The 21,023-nt window shown below is 40.1% G+C and overlaps 1 protein-coding gene across 1 annotated transcript; it reads right to left on the bottom strand.

Moving 5' to 3' along the window:
• Positions 1-21: 21 nt before the first annotated feature.
• Positions 22-7,334, bottom strand: LOC129586401 (uncharacterized). Its single transcript, XM_055479628.1, is given in 6 exon segments — positions 22-684; positions 789-933; positions 1,291-1,468; positions 2,892-4,131; positions 4,133-5,141; positions 6,937-7,334. Coding segments are annotated over 5 exon segments (2,268 nt in total). The 5' UTR covers positions 4,658-5,141; positions 6,937-7,334; the 3' UTR covers positions 22-504.
• Between the last annotated feature and the right edge of the window lie 13,689 nt (positions 7,335-21,023).

Here is a 21,023-nt window from a genome sequence, read left to right as displayed (position 1 = left end):
TTTATTCGCACAAATGCTATACAAATTAGGAACTATTTACCGCGCAGATCAAAGAAGCAGTGCAGAAGAAACATAAAAATACGTAGTAACGACAAGCACTCTGTACAAAACTGGATTCGCACAATTAGGCTACAGGTCGAAGAGGAACAAGAAATTACCATACAGAACCGAAAATTTCTCGATAAACACTTGCATTCTTTTCCAGACAGGATAGCGAAGACAGCGACTAGATGTAATCAACCGAAGGCATTTTGCACCAACACAAATAAAATGAAACAAAAATTTAGGAATGAAATGGTCTCACTGACTCGGACATTTAAAGCCGACCGAAGAACACTGTATTTTTGCTGGAATGGTTTTCTCAGATCACGACGGAATATGCATCTCCTATTCTCCACAATCCTGACCGAAAATTTACGAGACTAATAAACTGTCAGTACAACTCAAGGGGGAAACGCACGTTGGACGGTATTTGTTGATACGTTGGGGGTTTTTTGATCAGGATTATTCAAGTTGCTCCAAAAAGTGAGCCGACTTGAAATATTCGGGAATAATGTCATCCATTCGATTGATGATTTTGTAAATGGCTTTTTTCCATGACGGCTCCTGGTCCCGATTAACTTGGATCGCCTTGAAAAACTCTTTAAGCGTCTCTTCCACCACTTCACGAAAGGCATCGGGGACCTTGAACAAGAGATTCATGAGCAAAGCTACCATAATGCAACTTACAATTAATAACATACACTGGTTCGAACGAAGAGAAACTCCTAAGCGATAATTTACTGTACCTCGATATGGTTATTACGATTGTAGTGCAAGTTTAGCGTCCGGTATAATTCGCAATCCTTGGAGACTTGAATATCGTCGGCATTTTCTAGTCCTTCTGCTAAGGCTTGCCGGGCATACTTCTCCATTTGGATATAGTAGAACTCCCTGTGAGAAGAACTGGATTATGTGACCTTTACGCCAATAGTTTAACCGGCTTTCGCGAAAACGTTTGCTGTGTGTATAAATCGCGAATCGTTGCTATCACTTGAAACTTCTGTTGTGGGTTGAAATAGGATAAAACTGTACACACACCATATTACGATGTTATACACAGGAATCAGGAATTAGGATAACCAGAATAAAATATCGCAATACCGAATATAATACATTTACAAAAAATCTGAAAGGTTTTATTTCCAAGATTAATGTGACGAATAAAAACATAAAGCAAAAATCATGCTGTTCTTACTTGTCTGTATGCTCGGTATATTATTGGTTATAACAAATTTGTGATGTACGTACCGGAAATTGGAAAACCATTTGACAAGTTGGGCCGTGTTATTTTTATTGAATTTGATATCCGGGAAGAAGGTCTTCAGCGTGGCCGAGTTGGGATAGCGTGTGTAGAAGAACATCAATTTGGCTTTACGCAAATGCATGGGCGTTAATGTGCTCGAGTGGGCGAAAGTCAGGGAATCGCCTGTAAAATATTAATTTCTTCATTGACAAAAGATTTAATTCAAGGCTGACAGGGGCGCACACATTGTGTCGGATGGGTAATTCGGTATGCGCGCACCACATTGACACAGGATGGGATGCGCGATGCGGGGCTGCCGACAGCGAGAGAGTCAGCGAGCGAATAAGGGATTTTAAAGGGAAAGATTAGAACAATCCTTAACGGCTGTCCCAGTGGCCCCATGTCAGCTCGCATCTATCGATCCAAATGTGCGACTATAAACTCCTGTCTGCATCTCTCCTTGGAAGAATAGCAGGAGCAGATGATCTTTATCACGAATAATAATGCCATTTTGCCAACTTGGCTTTCTCTTCTCATAGCCTTAACTGCAGGATACGCCAGCACTTAATGCGACAGCAGATGTTTCTCTGGGATGCGGCAGCACGCCAGTCGCGTGGCCTCTTTTATTCACAAGCGCTCATGCAGTTTGTGCTTAAGATTCCTCTTTTCATGCAGCAGCCAGCCCACAGCTACGCCTGCGCCTGATCGGAATAATATGAGAATATTTCAATGTTTATCTGGCACACTTCATATTTCCTGCAATCATGCCTGTCGATTTATAAACCTGCAGCTCCTTATCTTGAGGTCAACCATCAGTGCAGCGTCGGTATTGCGTGCCGCGCTCACACACCAACGAGCACCGGTCTGATGATCCCTGAAATGCATCCCCTACTCCCGTGTGTACTTAGCTGACCATTGCTCACTGTTGGCAAATATTTTCGTCTTTCTTATTCGACCATGTTTACCTGCTCATAAATGCGTTTCAACAACAGATTATGCATTCGATCGACATGTCTAATAAAAGATGAGCCATTTGTGCGGCTACCCGCGACTTCTTCTCTACCAAAATCGCACAACATTGATTGTCTTATTAGCAAAAGAATTAACAGTCATACCGAAATTTCGTACTTCAGTGAAAAATTACCTGAAACATTTGTCTATCCAGAGAGTGCGCGATTGATTTCGAACTTAAACTCATATCGAAGATGTTGTCTACATCATTAATTTTGCAGCTTACGTCATCGGTTATGGGGTGACGAAATTAAATAAGTAAATCAATAACAACCTAAACCCGGTTTTCCATATTTTTACGTAAGTCGTTTTCTTTTAATTATAAACTGGTGTGCCCCGTCTACGTAAGAACGCCATGATTAGCAAATTAAGGTTAAGGTACAGACAGATAGGTTGATGTTGCTTGTATTGGTATCTTTTGGGCGTTTCCCGGCTGTGAAACGTTAAGTGTTTCACAGTCAACGCACAAGCGCGGTAAATTTTTGACGCTATGGGTGCAAGAATGGAATTTCTTGCTTGTTTGTTGCTGATCTGATTTGAAAGGATATACAGTACATACGAACGCATGCATCAATGACCAAAAGCTTTTGCGTACCTCTCGAAGGAAAAGGAGCACTTGGCTGGCGACCACCGGATATTTCGGTAGCGGAGTCGCTTCCGTCCAGCGAGTTCTGTTCATTCATGTCGTTACTTCCGTTTTCCATACTGTTCTCTGTCGGACTGACTACATCCCGCCTGTCCAGTCCGGGGTGGGCGTAAAAGTTACCGCCGCCCGCCGGTAACAGTGTTCGACTGACATCCAATCCCGACGGATGGAAGGCCGATGATTCGGAATGATTCAGTGCACTCTGCGTCGCCAGAGATCGTGCCAGCAACGGATGGCTACTGGCGCTGAAACCCATGTGCACGGCGCCGTTGACCGCATTTGGGGACGACGGGAGGAATTTGCGGTTGTCGGACACCAACTCCTCCTTCTGGTTCATCACTTTACTCATTACGCGCGGTGTGATGCGCGTATCGGTGACCTTATGACGCTTCTTTTTCTGTGAGACCACCAGCGGAATGGCCTCCTGTCTGTTCCGGGTAGAACCGGGTCGGAGGAAATTCTGAAAATGCGGATTGTACATGGTGGGCGCGGCGGACGCCATGGCCGCGGCCGCAAAGTGCGACATACTGAAGAAATCATTGCCCAGTTTGCTTTCGTTACTGAAGAACGGTCGGGGCGGAAAACCCATACTGTACAGCGGAGTGAAGTGCTTGTTGGTGTGAACCATTTCGCCGGGCAGCTGGTTGACTGGTTGTTTGGTTCGCTCGATTTTCACCGCGCGCACGGCCTGACTGGCCACCGAGGGCGATCGGGCTGGTGTTTCCGCTTGAGGCGCCGGTGTCGGCGTTCGGGTGCGTGCCTTATTTTTAGCCGGGGGCGGGGCGTTCTCCTTGGGCTTGCGAATATACTTCGCCAAAACGGAGGAGATAATTGGGTTGATTTGCTCTTGGATTTCCGCCGATATCAGCACGGCCAACTTCCTGACTTCCTCATTGCTAACCTGCACATTCTCCAGGCCACGCTCAATAACAGGGATCATAAAGTCGTTTCCTCCGGCCGGTCCATCTATGTCATCCAGCTGGCGTTTAATGCCGCCGCCACGGAAGCTTGGCAGGTTGTCATAGCGTTCCTGCATAACGTTGATTTGCTGCTGCATCATCAGCAGTTGCTTCCGCCATAAATCTTTTTCGTTCACCATGCCGTTGTCACTGTCAATTTGTTGCTTGGGATACACCTGTTTGCGCTTAGTTTTACGGCTTTCCCCGCCGATACTTTCCGAGTTTTCCGGATGAGGAGGTGCCGTTTGATGGTGCACGAATACTGGAGACAATGCTTTCCACTCGGCTTTTCTTCATCTGTACATCGCTACCGTTTTCTGACATGCTTTCCCCGTTTCCCATAATCGCGCCCATTGTCAGGCTCGCTCCGTTCTCTTCCGGCTTATTACCCATATCATCGTCACTCTCATTCTCAGAAAAGGAATCCACATGGCTGGCGTTATCGTGATGGTCATCGGCGTTCGACTGAATGTCGTCACATTCTTCGGGTTTGTTGTTCTGCAAGATCTCGCGTAAACTGAGGCGTGTTCCGGTGTTACTCTGATTGGTTGTGGCTTGTGCGTCAGCAGGCGGAATCTTGACCGACAAGTTGGTCGGTTCACCGCCATTAACTTCGTGGGGGGTTCGACTTCCGGCCGGCACACTCATATTGCTGCCGTTATCAACGCCGCCCACGACGCAGCCGCCGTTATTGGAGCCTATGTTCAGGAACTCACTATTGCGTCTTATCGCAGTTGCCGCATTCTGATAACACATATTTGTTGTGTTCGGAGTGGCTCAGAAAGAGCTCTTTTTCCTCCTTGTCAGGAGAATAGGAATGCACGTCGTAGGATGGCTGCAGTAAACGGGGAAAGTTGCGCGCAAAGGAAGAAAATGCCGCGCTCTGATTGGTCAGTCCGATGGGTGACGTGAAGCATGCTTGAGAATCCATATTGGACTGTGCCAATAGTAGCAGCACAGCAGCTAAACGCGCTGAATGTCTTTTAAGATGCAACGAATGCCGGCTGTAAATTAGCACGGTCGATCTCGCTGCGGCGGATCCACTCACATCCGCCGGTAGCGGCTCAACTGGGACGTATCACCTAAGATGTCCAAGCTGTCGCGTTAAGTGTCGCTGTCGCAGAATCTTGCTCGATAGGACAAACAGTGCAGTGCAAGAGTGAATCCATCAAACGCACTCGAGAAGAATCCAACTTTCACAGGAATTAACTTCGGATGATGATCTTTTGGCGCTTTCAGTCTGTATGAGCAATAAACATATTTAGCACCGCTTAGTATTAGTACAGCAGCTCAGAATTTAAACTGTTAACACAAAAATAATATACGAGTATCATACAAAGACAATGCAGCTGTTTTTAAATTTATGGAGGCCGCACCAATGATCAAGATTTTCCATTCTGACTATCCACCGCTTCGCAACTTTCTAGTTCCAGGATCACTGCATTGGATCGTATTTTAATATAATACTGCCATTTGGCGGCGGCTCTACATTGGTATATCACAACTGCTGTTCGCAGTTTAATCGAAAAGATGCATCTTTAAGTTTATACGCGAAGCACGTACACACAATAAACTTTATTCTCAAAGGAGATCATATGCACCTCCAACACTGGACATTTACAATGTAGCTTTTGGTGTTTCAAAGGATTACAAAATTACAAATTCTGTTCGTCAACCTGCTGTAACTTCTGCTTTGAATGGCTGTTACTAACATAATTGTTGTCGTAGTAGACTCAGGAAACAAGTAATATTCATAAATTTCTTCGCTCTGAAGCCGGTGCTTCAAAGGAGTGCAAAGGTTTCCATATTGCAATTGCACGCTCCATACAGCGTACTGCACCTGGCTGTCCTGGCATACAGCATAATAATAAATCATTGGGCTTTTAAAGTACAACGTATACCTTGCGTGAAATTTCCCTGCATATGGTTATTTTGAGTAAGCAGTCACGCGGCAAAATGCTATTTCTTGTGCACGTCCCAATTAGTCATTAAGAAATCCTGTATACAGAAGCCGCGTCGTCAATGACACATTATTGCTGTCGTAACCTTTACCATTTTCTAAGCAAAAAATACGGTCCAGAAATTATAAAAATTACAACCGACGCCGCACAGAGAGAACACCTTTACTGTTAAACATGTGAAATCTGGGAGGAAATGTAAAAAAACGGGTGGAAAAAATTGACAAAAACAAACAGTGCTTACCTACTTTAAGCCGGTTCGTTGCGGCGACCAACACCGGCAATAAGGAAAGTGAACCAAATTATTATAAGGAACAGTTTGTACTAAACAAGGCAATGATCTCGATTATATCTCACATGCTCAAGCATACGGAAATTTGCAATGAAAGATCAAAGTCCATATCTGTAAATACCCGTCTTTGACCTGCATTTTTGGCATAACAAATCAGTTTTTCTGCATGTGTATTGTAGTGTTTTAGTCTCTGTTCACTAATGGTGTCAAACATTACCACGACAAGTTTTTTGTGGATCATTAATATATTACAATTTGTAGCACAGCTTTTCAAACAATTAAAAGATGATTTCTTTGTCAGCTTTCTTGTGTCAACACATGGATGGTCATAGGTGAACCAATTGCCGTCTGGCTCATAATTAATAATAATGTAGCGTGCACGCATAATAATCAACGTCTGTATTGAACACAACCTTTGTACCCCGTGAAGCGATTACGTCTCATTTATATTTATTTATGTATTAATCAGGCTAAGAGAGAGAGAGTTTTAGATTCTTACAAAACTTGAAAACCATGCGCAATTCCTCGGCACCATGCTACCGAAAGCTAAAATAATACTGTAATTTTAGTGTTTTGTGATATTATAAAAGCTACAAAAAGTAAAGTAAAGCAGTAGCGTTGATGTCAGTACGCTATAACACCAAAGATAATTGATAACTTTTAATTTTAGTCAACAACTCAACATAATCAGCCTGACTGCAAATGCGTTCTTAACCATTTTTCTCTGATTTTGGGGGTCAGTTACTTATAAAGCTAGTCTGAGATAATTTGTAAATGTTACTTACCACAAGCTAGTCGATCTGCAGGAGGGGACAAAACCGCTGAAAACAATTAGATTTTTTGATGGCTAATGTTTCAGGTTTCAGGAAAACACTATGCAGAACAGTACAATAACCAACGAGACCTTAAAAGCACGTCGTAAAATAGCGCAACATGCAGTAAACATTAAGGCAGTGTTATAATAAATGCGCCAGGAACAGAGCACCGAACAACACAAACTGATATGATATTTGGTGAATGTCCGCTAGGCAATACTTAGACGATATTCTTTTAATGTTGGCTTGTTCTGATAGACAATCCCACAGATGTAACCTCATTTTAAAGTTGAGTACACATCAGGCTCACAACGTTTACGTCTGTAAACGAACCTAAAGAGTGGCCTTTGATAAGATGCCAAGTTATACGACAGATCAAGTGGGCTGGGGAAGGTTCAGTGTAAGAAAAAGTATGCCTAGCACCGTTGCAGTCCACATGAGATATATTGCTTTATTAGGTGAAGTAAACAAATGACGCGGAATACCTTGTACCGCAATAAACTGCGATCTGAGGAATTCAGCGCACCTCAAATCTTAAGTAAATCGTGTCGTTTATTTGGGAAACGGCTTCCTACCTTTAATCAAACTTTTTGCAGCCATTATGTCACAGCAATAAATGTATGAGTTCGGTTTTCAAATCGAGATAATTATTTACAGACAGTTATTTCAAATGAAATGGAAAGTGCAATACGTTGCCGGCTGGATCGCAGTCTTCGTGATCTACGATACGTACTTACATATAGGGATCAAACTATATGAATATTAAATGTTTTGCTGTACAAAATATCAATAAAAATACGAGTAATTTTCACTTTATCGATTTTCGCTGTAGTTATTGTAATTATGAGAAGGTAGGTAATTCATGTTGCATTTAGTAAAACTGTACAAGTATCTACTTCGTGTTTAAAAACTATACGAGCTTATAAAAATGATGAACTTAATAAGTACGCCTAGAAAGAAATCGCTCGATGATGTGCGTAGTACGCACTGCGTACACTGCAGATAGTATGAATTACAGGCTCTTTTCTGCTAAACACCATGGAATACTAGGACAATTATTCGTAAATTTCTCATTAATTATGCAACAACAATTATAAACACTGCTCTTGGAATAGAAAAAGGAATAATATTTATAGGAAGAAACCTTTCCCGTTCGGAGTTTTACACTTAGCTAATTATTTTAAACTGCAGTTTAGAATTAGTAAAGTTTTTACCGCTTATCAGGAAAACGATCGCTAGTCGGTTAGCTCAAATACACTCGTACAAATTCCTTTCAGCATTGGTATTAGCTGCCAATTCTGGGTCCGCGGTTTTTCAAGCGCATTGAGTTAATTAACGGAAAGGTCACCCACCATTCACGCGCTACTTCATGTAACATAGTGTATCCAATGACGTTATTTTGGATATACAGTATATGCGATGACATCTATCGTTATATTGTGAATAAAAGCGGAACACCACAACATCTCAGGTTAGCAATAGCTCGAGAGCAGACGTGGCATTTTTCTATTTTATTGTTTACACGAAAAGGAGATCAAACATCGTCATATCCGTCCGAGACGCACTTAGAGGCTTCTGAATCAAACTCCTAAGTCAACGTTTCGCCTAATCGTTTGTTCATTGTAATGTGGACTTAGGCTGTACGTATGGCGCTCAAACGTTAAAAGTGACTTAAAGCCAATGCACAATACAGAAGCAGCGAAGGATGATATTCACGCTCGCTCCCGCTCCCACCCACACATATACGCCACAAAACTCGCAATTAAGGCCACAGCAAAGGTAATCAAATACGTAGCCGGCATACAGCAAACAAATGCCGAACCGACGTGATCCTGGTACACAGGATCATTCTCCAGCCAAACACTACAATTCCCCTCTGAAAACGATACGACAGATAGCTGAGAAACCAATCGATTCTTTGGATGCTGGCTTCCAAGATTCATTTGGTTTAGCAAGTTTATTCTGCCATCCTTGATCGCAGCGGAAGAAAAAGAGATTCAGAGAAGGAAGCTACCGTACATTACGCTATATATATGTATCTACGTATAGTAATCGATCAGGGAAAAGCTAATCAGGTGGGAAATCGGTAACTCTCACCTATCACTACGATGACGAAGTTTAGTTTCTAGTTTCTAGGGCCTACTGCAGCGCGGAAAGACGTAGTCTGCATCCAGCACGTACGCTTTACATGCGCCTATGCAACGTGATATTAGAATACAATAGTACTCTACTACAATCATAATCTCCAATATTTTAAACGATTTCGCTATACCCCATCAGCAAATATTTTAAAGAGATATGGAAATGATGGAGGTACGGTCTTGCTTAGTCGGGTCACTTTGGTTCCATTATATACAGAGAGGAATTGTCGACCTTTCTGTTGAACACTTTTGTATTTCTAAGAAGAGAAGAAAATCGAACATAAACAAGGTACATGCTGCCAGCAGCTTCGCTAAGTGAGGTTCTTTAGCCATTAAAGATTGATATAATATAATATTGTCGACACCGTAAAAGAACCGACAACCACTTTAGTTAGCCGAAACACGCTTCTCTAAACTTATTCACTCAATGCACAAGCGTTCCTCCCTCCTCAACAAATGATTTAACGACTTCGCTTTAACGCCATTTCCGTTTCTAAGCTCTTGTCCACAGTACACTGCTTTTAACTCACCATTTCGTGCTCAAACTGCTCAGCTTACCTGAATGTATGCACAGCATCACAGCTCCGAGATCGCACTTATTAAAACATATGTACATAAACGACTTTAAATGGCTTCTAAGCCAACCCATCTCCAGCCACAGAAAAAAGGGCTTAAAAATTTAAGTCACGGGGCTTTCAACAGTTTCACTTTACCTTTACCGGTACTATAATTTTATCGCGTAATGAAGTGGTTTTCTCTTATAGAATCATGTTATTAAAGTTCTAAGCATTCGCACTGCGGTAAGGCGCTTACCACCATAGCGCCGACTCTGTGCTGGTACATACGTATACACTATACAGTATACTGTGTACACGAATAACCGATATTTTTGACTCGTAAGCAAAGGATGAATTTTTGTTGCGAAAGTGCCGTCTGTTGTTTATCCGGGCACTTTTGCAGATGCATCTGTACATCGTTACTAAAGGTCGCAGTTTCTTCCGTTTAGGTAAATTATGCGGATGCCAAATCTTAAGTGTCGGAAAAATGAGTGCTGACCAGACAAACTTTTCTATAAACTACTAAACTACATCTCTTATTACTTCACTACTGTGCCACAAATTTGTTTTAAGAAAAGTCACACATCGAAACTTGAGAACTGTCCACAAAGCTAAATCACAAGAATTCCCTTGTCCGCTCAAGAATAAACTAGGAAGTTTGTTGAGTAGGCAAGTGCCAGTCGTACCAATTAAATTTACTACAACGAAGCTTCAAATGCAAGCGCAGATAATATACGTATACAGGTTATAATGTATGTACAATATGTATGGACGTTCTGAAATATTGCATATGATACCACTATAGTCGTTGCGTTACCTCAGCTTTAAACTGCCGGCTTTTTTGCGAGTTCTTACTATTATTACGCTTTTTCATAAATCAGACACGAAACATGTTGTTCAACGGTGCAAGATTCCAAATACATCAAAGCAAAACAATAAATTATGTTCATAAATGAAATCCTTGCAGTTGATATGTCACCCATTGCCTTGTTCGCTGCAGTGACCTGTTTGCAATTTCGCATTTCGTTGAATATTAGACTTGAACGTAAATATTGCATGTACTGATCATGACAGACTTTAGCGATCGGTTATAAACCGAGCAGTAAGCTCTGGAGGATACATGACGTGAGGATTATCTTGTAAAGAAAAGACAGATGCGCATTAAGCGTAATCAAAATTCCAAGTTGTAGCCAGTAGCGAAAGGCCAAGTCCTTATACGCCTAAGGAATCTCAAAGGGCTAACTTATATTAATCCTCCGGCGACATGGAAGAAGTAAGCCCAGCCAAAGCAATTTTTAAAATTGATTTCTGTCGTCACCATCCTTTCCAAGCTGGCAAGATTGTTTTCGATTACAAATTTGTGATTTGAAGAAAACTATTTTCCAATCAAGTATACATAAATTAATGGAAAATCCACGATAAAAAATACGTAATGAGCTTCTTAACTTATACGAGCAACAAATTTACCACACCGACGATATACGATATACGTAAAAACGAGCAGTGGATACGTATTTGGCATGCGTCGGTAGCGGCTTAATTATTACCTTGTAATTAGGCAACTTATTTGCCGCCATTATCACCCTAGGTAACTGTAATTGCAACGTTAGCATGCCTAAATATGCATATATGTGTGTGAAGCGTAGAAGCGTAGAAGCGTAGATCTGTAGAGATCTGTAGTGACGAGTGACGGAACTAGAGCTTCCTGCAAAAGAATTTCCATCGTAGACGTACGTAGCACCGTAGGCCACTTGCCGTATTTTAATAAAATTTTGTGTAGACCGGAAAGTGCAATACATCATAGAGCCGTGATGAAACATGAAGTCTGTCTAATTTGAAAAGTGTCCTCACCTTTGGTGCATACGAACGTTATCAAGCATGCTAATTTCCGTTTCACTCTGATCTCCTTGGACGTTAGCTTTCGACTTTTTCAACTTGCTGCCAGCGAACGTGAGAGAAATCACATATTTTTCAAGTATCACAGGAAAGGAAGGCCGTTATATCATTGTTAAATGTGAAAGAGATGCTTTACGGGTTCACAGCGATAGGCCAAGGCGAATATTAACAAGATCAACCGGCAGTGCAATATGATACATCTTTTCCAGTTCTTCCCATCACATTTACGTGCAACGAGAAAAATGTTGTTTTTTTTGTATATCGGTACAGCCGACTCTTGGGCTGTGCTATCTCTCTAGGACATACTCAAGACTTGCATACCCTTCAAGAGCAGAATAATAATTCAATAAATTAATACCACCTTCAATCGTGCACTTCATAAAGACTGGCCTTGACAAACCGGCGTCCAGCGCAATTTGCGATATGAGATGCCCGGCAAACAAGAAATAACTGTGACAGCAAGCACTTACCAATACACAAAGATACGCCTGCGATTCTTGAAAATTAGGCATTTTTGTCCTACTGAATTTTCTGCGTTGTAACTATAATTGTAGTGAGTAGCTATAGTGAGTACACCATATCGAACAATATGTAAGTTGTACGCGGTTCAAAAACTGATCACCTTTAGGCTTGACCATGACTTAATTGAAAGTAACAGTCGTCTATATAAGAACTGCAGAATATATTTTTGATTTCTCGATTGTAGGACTCGTGTGCTTTTTTGAAGCATTATCTGTCTTTGTAGAATTTCGACAAAATGTAAGAGTATTACCGGTACACAAGGATTGCGAAAATCAATTCAGCTGTGTCAATCTCAAATTCAAGAACGAATCGAGAATGCTAATCGGCAAAGTCAAATGCAAATTGCATTATTTAGAACAGTTAAGAATGCCCGGAACCGACACGCAATGACAATGAATTTTGCAGAAACGATGCTAGCAAGATTAAGTAAACCCGTTAACCTAAGAGCACTATCATGGGAGTTGGGAAGAAGTACTACTTTTACATCCCAGGGGGCATACACATCAAGAACTTAATGCATCACGCCATATGCCGTTAAATTCAACAATGTCCTTTACGCTCTTCTCGCTTCCTATAAGCGTGAGGCCTAGAAGAGGATCCATAAATAAAATACTGCATCACCGTTTGCATACCGTTTTTAAACGCTTCGCTTAAGACAGCCGGAAAATGTTGTGCTCTTAAGTCCGCAAGTTTCACAAAAAGCTCGAATACGTCTGATTTAAAACCAGCAGCACAGACTATTACCAGTGTATTCAGCGGCAGAGCATATGCAAAGTAACCGGCATCATGCACAGTACAATCTACTAACACCGTACAAGAAAAATACAAAAATACTAAAAAGTTTTAAAAGGAAGAGAAATGCTTCACTTCTTAATTTAAGTACCGATCTTTAAATTCTTCACTTCTTAATTTAAGTACCGAGTATTAATTTAAGTACCGATCTTTTAACATTAACTCTGTTAGGTGTCAACATCCTAAAGAATTATGTAACAACCATTCCTCCGGAAAATTTCGCCAAAACTTAAACGCTTATAGATTGGGTTTAATTAATGGGTTTAAACAATCGTTAAAAACATTATCTTATCCGCGCCCTTGACAGAATACACAAAGAGTACATATACCAGTAATCGGATAAAAAACTAAAATACGGCGCCACTAGTAATAAGAATTATTTTGATTTTCGCTCCCGAATCGCCGATGACTGTACCGAAACATGCAGCACGCCTTACTTAAAGGGGTACATGCAGCGCATACACAGTTCTGCACTGTTGCACATTTTAAGACGCCTTGAAAACAGATGAAGCGCAAAGTGAAAGCTGGAATATTAATAATTAGAATGTCTCTGTGCACTCGTATTTCATAGAGCATCAAAGGAGCTGGCTACAATGCCATACACACAAGGAAGATGTGGACTACTAGTTATTCATCCATAATTCCATAATTCAAACCAGCAGCTGTATCATTTGCAGTTGGCCCTAAAGATTTACATCTATCCTGTGCCTGGCTTTATCTCTAATTGCTACCTATTTCACTGTGCTGGGCGAAAGCAATTTGACGTTTTTAAGCTTTACCACGGTCATAATTTTCTCGTTTACCGTCATCGACGATGCCTCATGCAACAGGAAACACAGCAGATTTGACAGATTGTTGTCTACAGGATCGCTATTACCGTGCTATTGCTCCTCGTATATCTCGAAGGTAATCATACGATGTATGCTGCAGAATTTCATTTCCGCTTCTCTCACGTACACTGGCCAAGCGACATGTAAAAACAGTCTTTCTGCCAAGCGTTTGGGACTTACCGCGAATCGAGACCGTCTTGGGCCGATCGAATAGGCGCACACGTAATATGGCGGCTGCCGTCAGATGTCTTGAGATCGATGTGTCGTCGTCTTAAGCCTGCCTTATCGGTGACAAGTTTCCGGAGGGTGATGAAAAGCACGCAAAGCCGGTTGACAACTTGTTACTGTGCTGTTAAGAGTCCTGCAATCACAGAACTTTAAAAAGTAAAATTACCTCGTCGGTTTCTTGCTGTGTCGCTTCGCTACAGTTTTTTAATCACTTCAATGGAATACATAGGAACAGTTTAACAGAAACGATATATTGTAGATTATCCTTAAAGAAACACGAAAATTAACCGCTTACTTAACGTTTTAGTTATAAAGCCACATGAATGTTAAGGTGTTAGTATAAAAGCCCTGGAGCCGTCAAAAAAGCAGACTTCAACCAAAGGTGAACTCCCACCAACACGCAACAAGATTAGAAATTTGTGAGCCCTGTCGGCATATGGTCGCCGGCACGGTGGCATCAACGGCGCTTACGATGAACGTCTACGATACATTGCATGTAATGCGGCTAACAAGTAGCAACGTTGGTCTCATCGTCAGTCGTTCAAGAAGATTTTGTTGAGCTCCACAACATCGTAGGTACAACAACGTTAACGCCCTGTCGCTGTGAACCAATCAATAACGATAAGTGTCGCAAGTTGCAGTCAATTATCAAAGTATTGATGCAACTTACTGACCGCTGTGCGTAATGCTCAAAGGAAATACGGAATCCCACCTCTGAGGCAGCTAAAGGAGGTTAACCACTGTCAAAATGTACCCAAACTCTGGGGATTGCGAACTGACTCTCTTTGCAGTCGGACGTCAAAGATTGTTAGTGCCGAAACAGACACTTACCACAGATACATAGCATATTATTGTTGGGCAAGAAAAGGAGGAAAGCAGTAGACGTATCACAGATGATTTTCAAAGTTATACGCTCACAAGGGCGAAATGGCCTGCTGTTCTCCAAGTTTTTAAGTAAGGTTTGTCACCATACTACACTAGTATAATACTACAAAGTAAATATTTTGCATTCCCTGTACATCTATTAGTTCAACTGCTTCCTTAAAAAATACACAGTAACTAAAAAAACCACATTAGGTATATCAATACCTGCAAATTAGAAATTAAGTCAGTGGATGTGTTTGTAGTTTTTTGTGCTTTTTTTGTCAGTGGTGTGTTTAAAAGTATGAGATGGGGTATCAGGTATTTGTATCAGTAAGTTGTATCGAAATAAAAGTGTTTACTATAACGTATGAACGGACTCTTAAGCATAAACTTGCGTTAACAATACCAGCGCTACTGCCTTCTGATCGTGAGATTGATTGCCATCTGCTCTGGTACTGCATATATGTACTGTACGTATAAAATGTAAAGTTGCACAATTATTACAATGAAATGAATTACAATAAGCGCTCCTACGCACGCCACTAACACATACCGAGAGCGCAATTTTTATTTTACATGAACTGAAATTGTAATGTCGATTAACAACAAACACAAAGTGTTGTAGCCATTACTGCGCCAATTATCGGAAAATCAGAAAAACAGTGATGGAAATCCATTTCTGCGTCGGTATCTCAGCAGTTCTTTTCCTCATAGGTGATTGAACAAAACTTTGTTCGATGCGCGACGCTTGCAGCGGATGTAAGTACTGTACGTATACGATAACATTCCGTAATTTATCATGTCTACACAACTTGGTGTTACTTTATTCTTGGTTATGTCGAAAGATGTTAAACTCCTGAACGTTGTATCGTGGAAAGGAAAAACAGTTATATCTATATATTTAGAATCGAAAAGGCGGAAGGTCTACCTCGAAGAAAAGAAGCACACTTTTTTGAATGGACAGTGTCGGTGTGTAATTACAAAATGTATCTCCAGTTGTTTGTGCAGGCTAGCTTTTGTGTTTATTAGACTTATTGGTATGACCACCATGACTTCTTTACGCCCGAAGAAACACAATCGACTTTTATTTTGTTACGATCGTTGACAAACAAGCAGGCTGCAACAAACGGGAAGAAGAGCATGCAAAATTGTTCAAGGCGCTGAACAGCGTTTACTGCGCCCTACTATTCTTTGATCTGGACAATGCGCTAAGAAGAAATAACCTCTTTTTTATCAGAGTTAACTGCTCATGACGGAGATTAAGTTTTGGCAACTGCGCGCTGCATGGTCGTGAGCACATTCGACTTCGGCAGTTTAAATCCATAGTCGGTACAGTAATAATGCTAATTCTCCAACGACAAGTAGTGCGGCGGGTTTGCTTTGATTTGCTAGAAAATATCACTATCAAATGCAACATCTCGTCGTGTTGCAATACACTGTAGTCATGTGTTAACGGCTAAGAAAGATCTGGTTAATAAACTCAGTATCGGTGGCATCAACAGCCTTGTAATCTTCTCAACATCCGGTTTTTCCGTTCAGTGGTTAAATCATAAATGCACAAAAGGGCACGATGGATATTAAAAACCAAGAAAAGAACAGGACGATGACAAGCACACGTTCAGCAGCCTGTGGGAATACATGCAAAAAGCTGGCATCGTTGCGTGTGCAATAATATGACTTGAATTGCCTGCCTTACGAGCTGCTTCATTAACCTTTAGCTTCCGGATCATCAATGGAGTTCACAAAGCAACTTCTTAGATCATCCATCGATCGTTTGCTACACGGCTTAAGAAACAATTAGTTGTAAACCGGAAACACGTTAGACTAAAAAGTGTATGCCATAGTTTGTCTGTTTTTGACTCTTTTCATTATGTCCGTAAACTGATTACTGCATAGCAATAAGTAACACACAATATAAGATTTAACTGATTACCTTGTTCATTAAGCAGATCCATAAAGCACCAAAATTTGTCGTGATAGACTTTTCGTCATAACTTTTATTTAATAAAAGTTTTATTTTAATTTTAGGTTATAGTACAGACACCAAGCCTTGTGATAGAACTCTGAAACGATCTACCGGATACAGAAGATGCTCCAGGAAACGGTTAACTTACACATAATATTCTATGGTTGCGTACCCCCAGAACTACTGGACCTGCAGATGTACTAGGAAAGGAAAGTGCACTCGCTTTTTGCGGGCACTTTGTGTGACCGAAGCGTAGCAATATAGATGTCGGTAATGTACCTGATAAATTTTGCAAGTTGTTGATTATGTCACTAAGAATTTATTTTTTCTTGTGAAAGCACACTTACGTGTGCGAGGTATATATAGTTACCTGCAGATATATACATAATACATATACGGAATCTGTATACACAGTATTTGTACATTTAAATCTCTTATGAATGGGTAATTCAGCTACTGTATCTTTCTCATGCATAACATGATATTAATAGACGTATCAACTGGTAGCACTCTCGAAATATGTCTTAATTTATTAGCAGCTTTAGGAACATACTCAAAAACACAAGCAAACAGATGGGTGGCGTAAGCGCAGAGGGTATAATACAGGTAATTTTTCCAGATCGATGAAAAATCATTCAAATACAGGTTTCATAAATACAATAGTTTTTACAAAATTTAATACGGTGATTTAGCTGATATACAGTACGAATGGACAATGTTCTGCGCAAAATCCCTGAAACATACTAATGACCCAGTTGTTCTATAATCGTGAATATATTTTGTGATGATCCGAAAGAATTACAGAAGAGCAGCTATTAGAGAAACTTACATTTTATAGAAAACATGAAATGTGGTGTCGAAGTAGATTGGTTTTGTTAATTTGCTAATTACAGCTGTGGTGGGTATCATCAGACACTTCCCCTCTTAAGGTGTCCGTGCGCTCGGCAAAATATTGTTCGCACAAGTGAATATGAAATACTTGTAAAAGTTTTAACGTCAATCAGCTTGACCCAGACTTATTTATATTAATTATTTCCTAGGCAGAAATTAGGTTCAGTTGTAGTTATTTGTTGAAAACAGTGCTCGTCTACCGAAAAACAAACGAAGTGACTGCGTCAGCATAATGCTAGCCTCAACAGTATGCCCCAGACTATACTCTAATCACACCGGTGCGATATACAATACGATATATGTACTATAATTATGGTAAACACCACTATTATACCGTGTACGGCATCGATAAATATGCATATAGATTATAATATGCAGATAGAAGTACAATACAAAATATAGGTGCCATTACCAATATATATTGCACAACACTTTATCAACATCTTAATAACTTAATCGAACCAATGAGCATAGCAAAGAGAAGAGCAACATGATGTTTTTATGTTCGGCATAATTATCTTGGCACATCGGACCAAAAATGCTGCTGTATCACAATCGTAATGGCGTCAAGAAGTTCATGCGCATGCACACAACACGCTTTTTGTAAATTGTTAACTTTAATAAATAAACTTACCTGTTAATCTTTTCGGGGGCCCATTTTTATAAAATCAGTTAATCCGCTCTTCAAGACTCACGATATCTGAATGCAATCCGTTATAAATGTATATGGAAACTATGGGTGCTTTTTATATACGCCTTTAATGCTTAGCTTGGCTTTAAATAAGAGAATCCTGGTCCTCATTAAATAACCTAAAATTTATTAAGCAAACCCACTTTGCAACATACAGAGTCTTCTTTCTCAGACATCAACGGCTGCAGCGCATAAACATGGTATATCGAGCGTTAGAAATCATAAATCGTAAAATACTGAAGTAGCGCGGACAATGCAGATGTTTCCGGCATGCCTGTTATAAGCGGGCTAGCAGCCTAGCATAAGTTCAGCTTATTGGCTGCAGTAAGATGGCAGTTGCGGCTCTAACTATATTTTTGAAAATCTATATAGACTGTCCATTGTGATGGTTATTCGAGCAGAATATGAATCATTCTTGGCGAATGATTGCGTTCGACTGTCTGGGCTACTGACATTTGTTTTACCGGTTCTTCTGTTCCGCCGCTCGGCTTCATTCTGGATTTGAACTTTCCCGATGACCGCCTATCGGCTTAAAAGGGTCAAACAGCTGTCTCAGTATTCACTTTCTATTCCCTACGTATGAGAGCAATAAGGAATGATCCTGCACAATGGTCAGGAGAGCCGAAGTGGCATCCCGATTCCATGTATTAATATTCGTAGCTCAATAAAATCATTTGTACTGCTACTGGAGGTAGATTTCCTGCATCTTTTCATTGGTAAAAAATGTGCTACACATACATGAAATAGCTTACATACCTAAAATTAGTAAAATACGTAGCATATCGTCGACGGTTGCGACGATTTATGTTTTTGCTTGCAATTTGTTGAAAACCTCTAATTATTATGATTGCGTAAATTGTTTTTCGGTTATTGCGTAACGATGGACGTCATCAAATTTGCGTTATGGTCCAATCAACATAGATATGTGTCTTAATTACATTTCTGCTATTACATAACTTAAAATTAATTACCGGCATCCAAAAATGGGAAGTGGCATCGTGGGCGGAAAAAGCATACTATGTATGGTCTTACAAAACATAAAAGTAAAACTTTTGACAATAGTAATTCGGCACTTTATTTTCCGGGCCGGCATAGATTGTAAATGTGTAATTATTGATAATAAGTGTTGTACGAGTATAATATTGTACATTTAAACATACTTATGGCCAGTGTTGTTATTATGCATTTAAATTTAATAGGAGAATGTTTTTGCTTACAGCGTAGTTTTGCGTTATCATGTGGCCCATATGTATATCACTCACGTTCACGGCATATATCACCTTGCATATTTGACATGCGTTATTATTAAGCGGATGACTAACGCTTTCCTTTCTTCTGTGGATTAAAAATAACAACGGCAGGTGATGGAGAAAATTTTTAAAGCACTTAAAGTGACCCACTGCGAAAACAGATTGCTGTTCCATCCACTTCTCGAATGCGAGTAAGTAGATGTCTCTCGATCCGACTCACAACCAATACTTGCCGTCTTTCAATTATGTATTGCGCGCACGGTTTATGCATGCGGAATATTCCCCACGATAACTCACTAGCCTCCTGCATTAGTATTTCCCACACGCACAAGCTAATATGTGTTTAAAATCAAAGTTTACCAAGGCTATTTGATACAAAGGTATTATAGATATAACGTACTTAGTACTGTAATTCTTTTCATGTTCCTTAGTTTTTTTCCTAATTTTTCGTTTTACGGTATGTCTTTAACTGTGTGATAGTTCTTAATTTTAAGACCTATTATATTAATTATTGTTAAAGTTTTAAATATTGCTTTATTTCTAAGCCACTGTTTATTTCTTCGACTGTTATTTTTTATAATTTTATGTCGCATGAAATCTGGATATATTATAAATCACATTATCATCAGTGCAGCTCTCGGCCTCACATATTTAACTGGCGCATATACGAGGGATTCATGGGAACGTTTTCTACATCATCGTGTTTGTTGAGGAGATGAACTACTTGAACTTGATTTATTTGGTTGCGAGAAAGTGACGAATAAGTGTACCACTCTTGACCTAAACAAAAACTTAGCCTGAAGATGGACATGATCATCACCTTCTACAGTAGCAAAGGAGATACAATTTCTTCCCCCAGTACGTCTATGGCCTATTTGGCCTGGGAAACCGCTCTTCACATTTTGAATATAATACACGCAGAAATCATCTCCGTATTGATTTATCGAATCAATAATAATATTATTTTATTTTTAGTAATAAAACAAATTTCTATAATAAGATTTGTCCTAAAAGTTAGAAATTCCATTAAAAATACAAATATTTAATTCAAATTTTATATTGGACAGACCGCTCTAACGTTTTCTCAACGGATTCCAACTTTTTTAATCTCGCACATTCGAGAAGTTAATAATACGCAGAACACATTTAATAATACACAAACAGAGTAATAACACACACTATTTTAACCTATGATTTAGAGATTGAGTTAAATTTACCTAAAATACAAGGAATATATCACATTGGAATAATTACTTAACAATAAGATCGATAAATGATTAAAGACTTAAAGTACTTACAGTAACAAAAAAAAAACGAAAAACACAAAATAAGCGCATTACCCCATAAACCTGTTGTATCACCATCAACCGCCCAGTCTTTCATCGTCACAATCCGTTGAGGTTTCTACCGCGCAGTCCTCTAGGAGACA

Source organism: Paramacrobiotus metropolitanus, unplaced genomic scaffold (genome assembly GCF_019649055.1).
Source record: "Paramacrobiotus metropolitanus isolate TYO unplaced genomic scaffold, Prichtersi_v1.0 Parri_scaffold0000020, whole genome shotgun sequence".
Classification (NCBI taxonomy): domain Eukaryota; kingdom Metazoa; phylum Tardigrada; class Eutardigrada; order Parachela; family Macrobiotidae; genus Paramacrobiotus; species Paramacrobiotus metropolitanus.
This window is presented reverse-complemented; position numbering and strand designations above follow the sequence as displayed.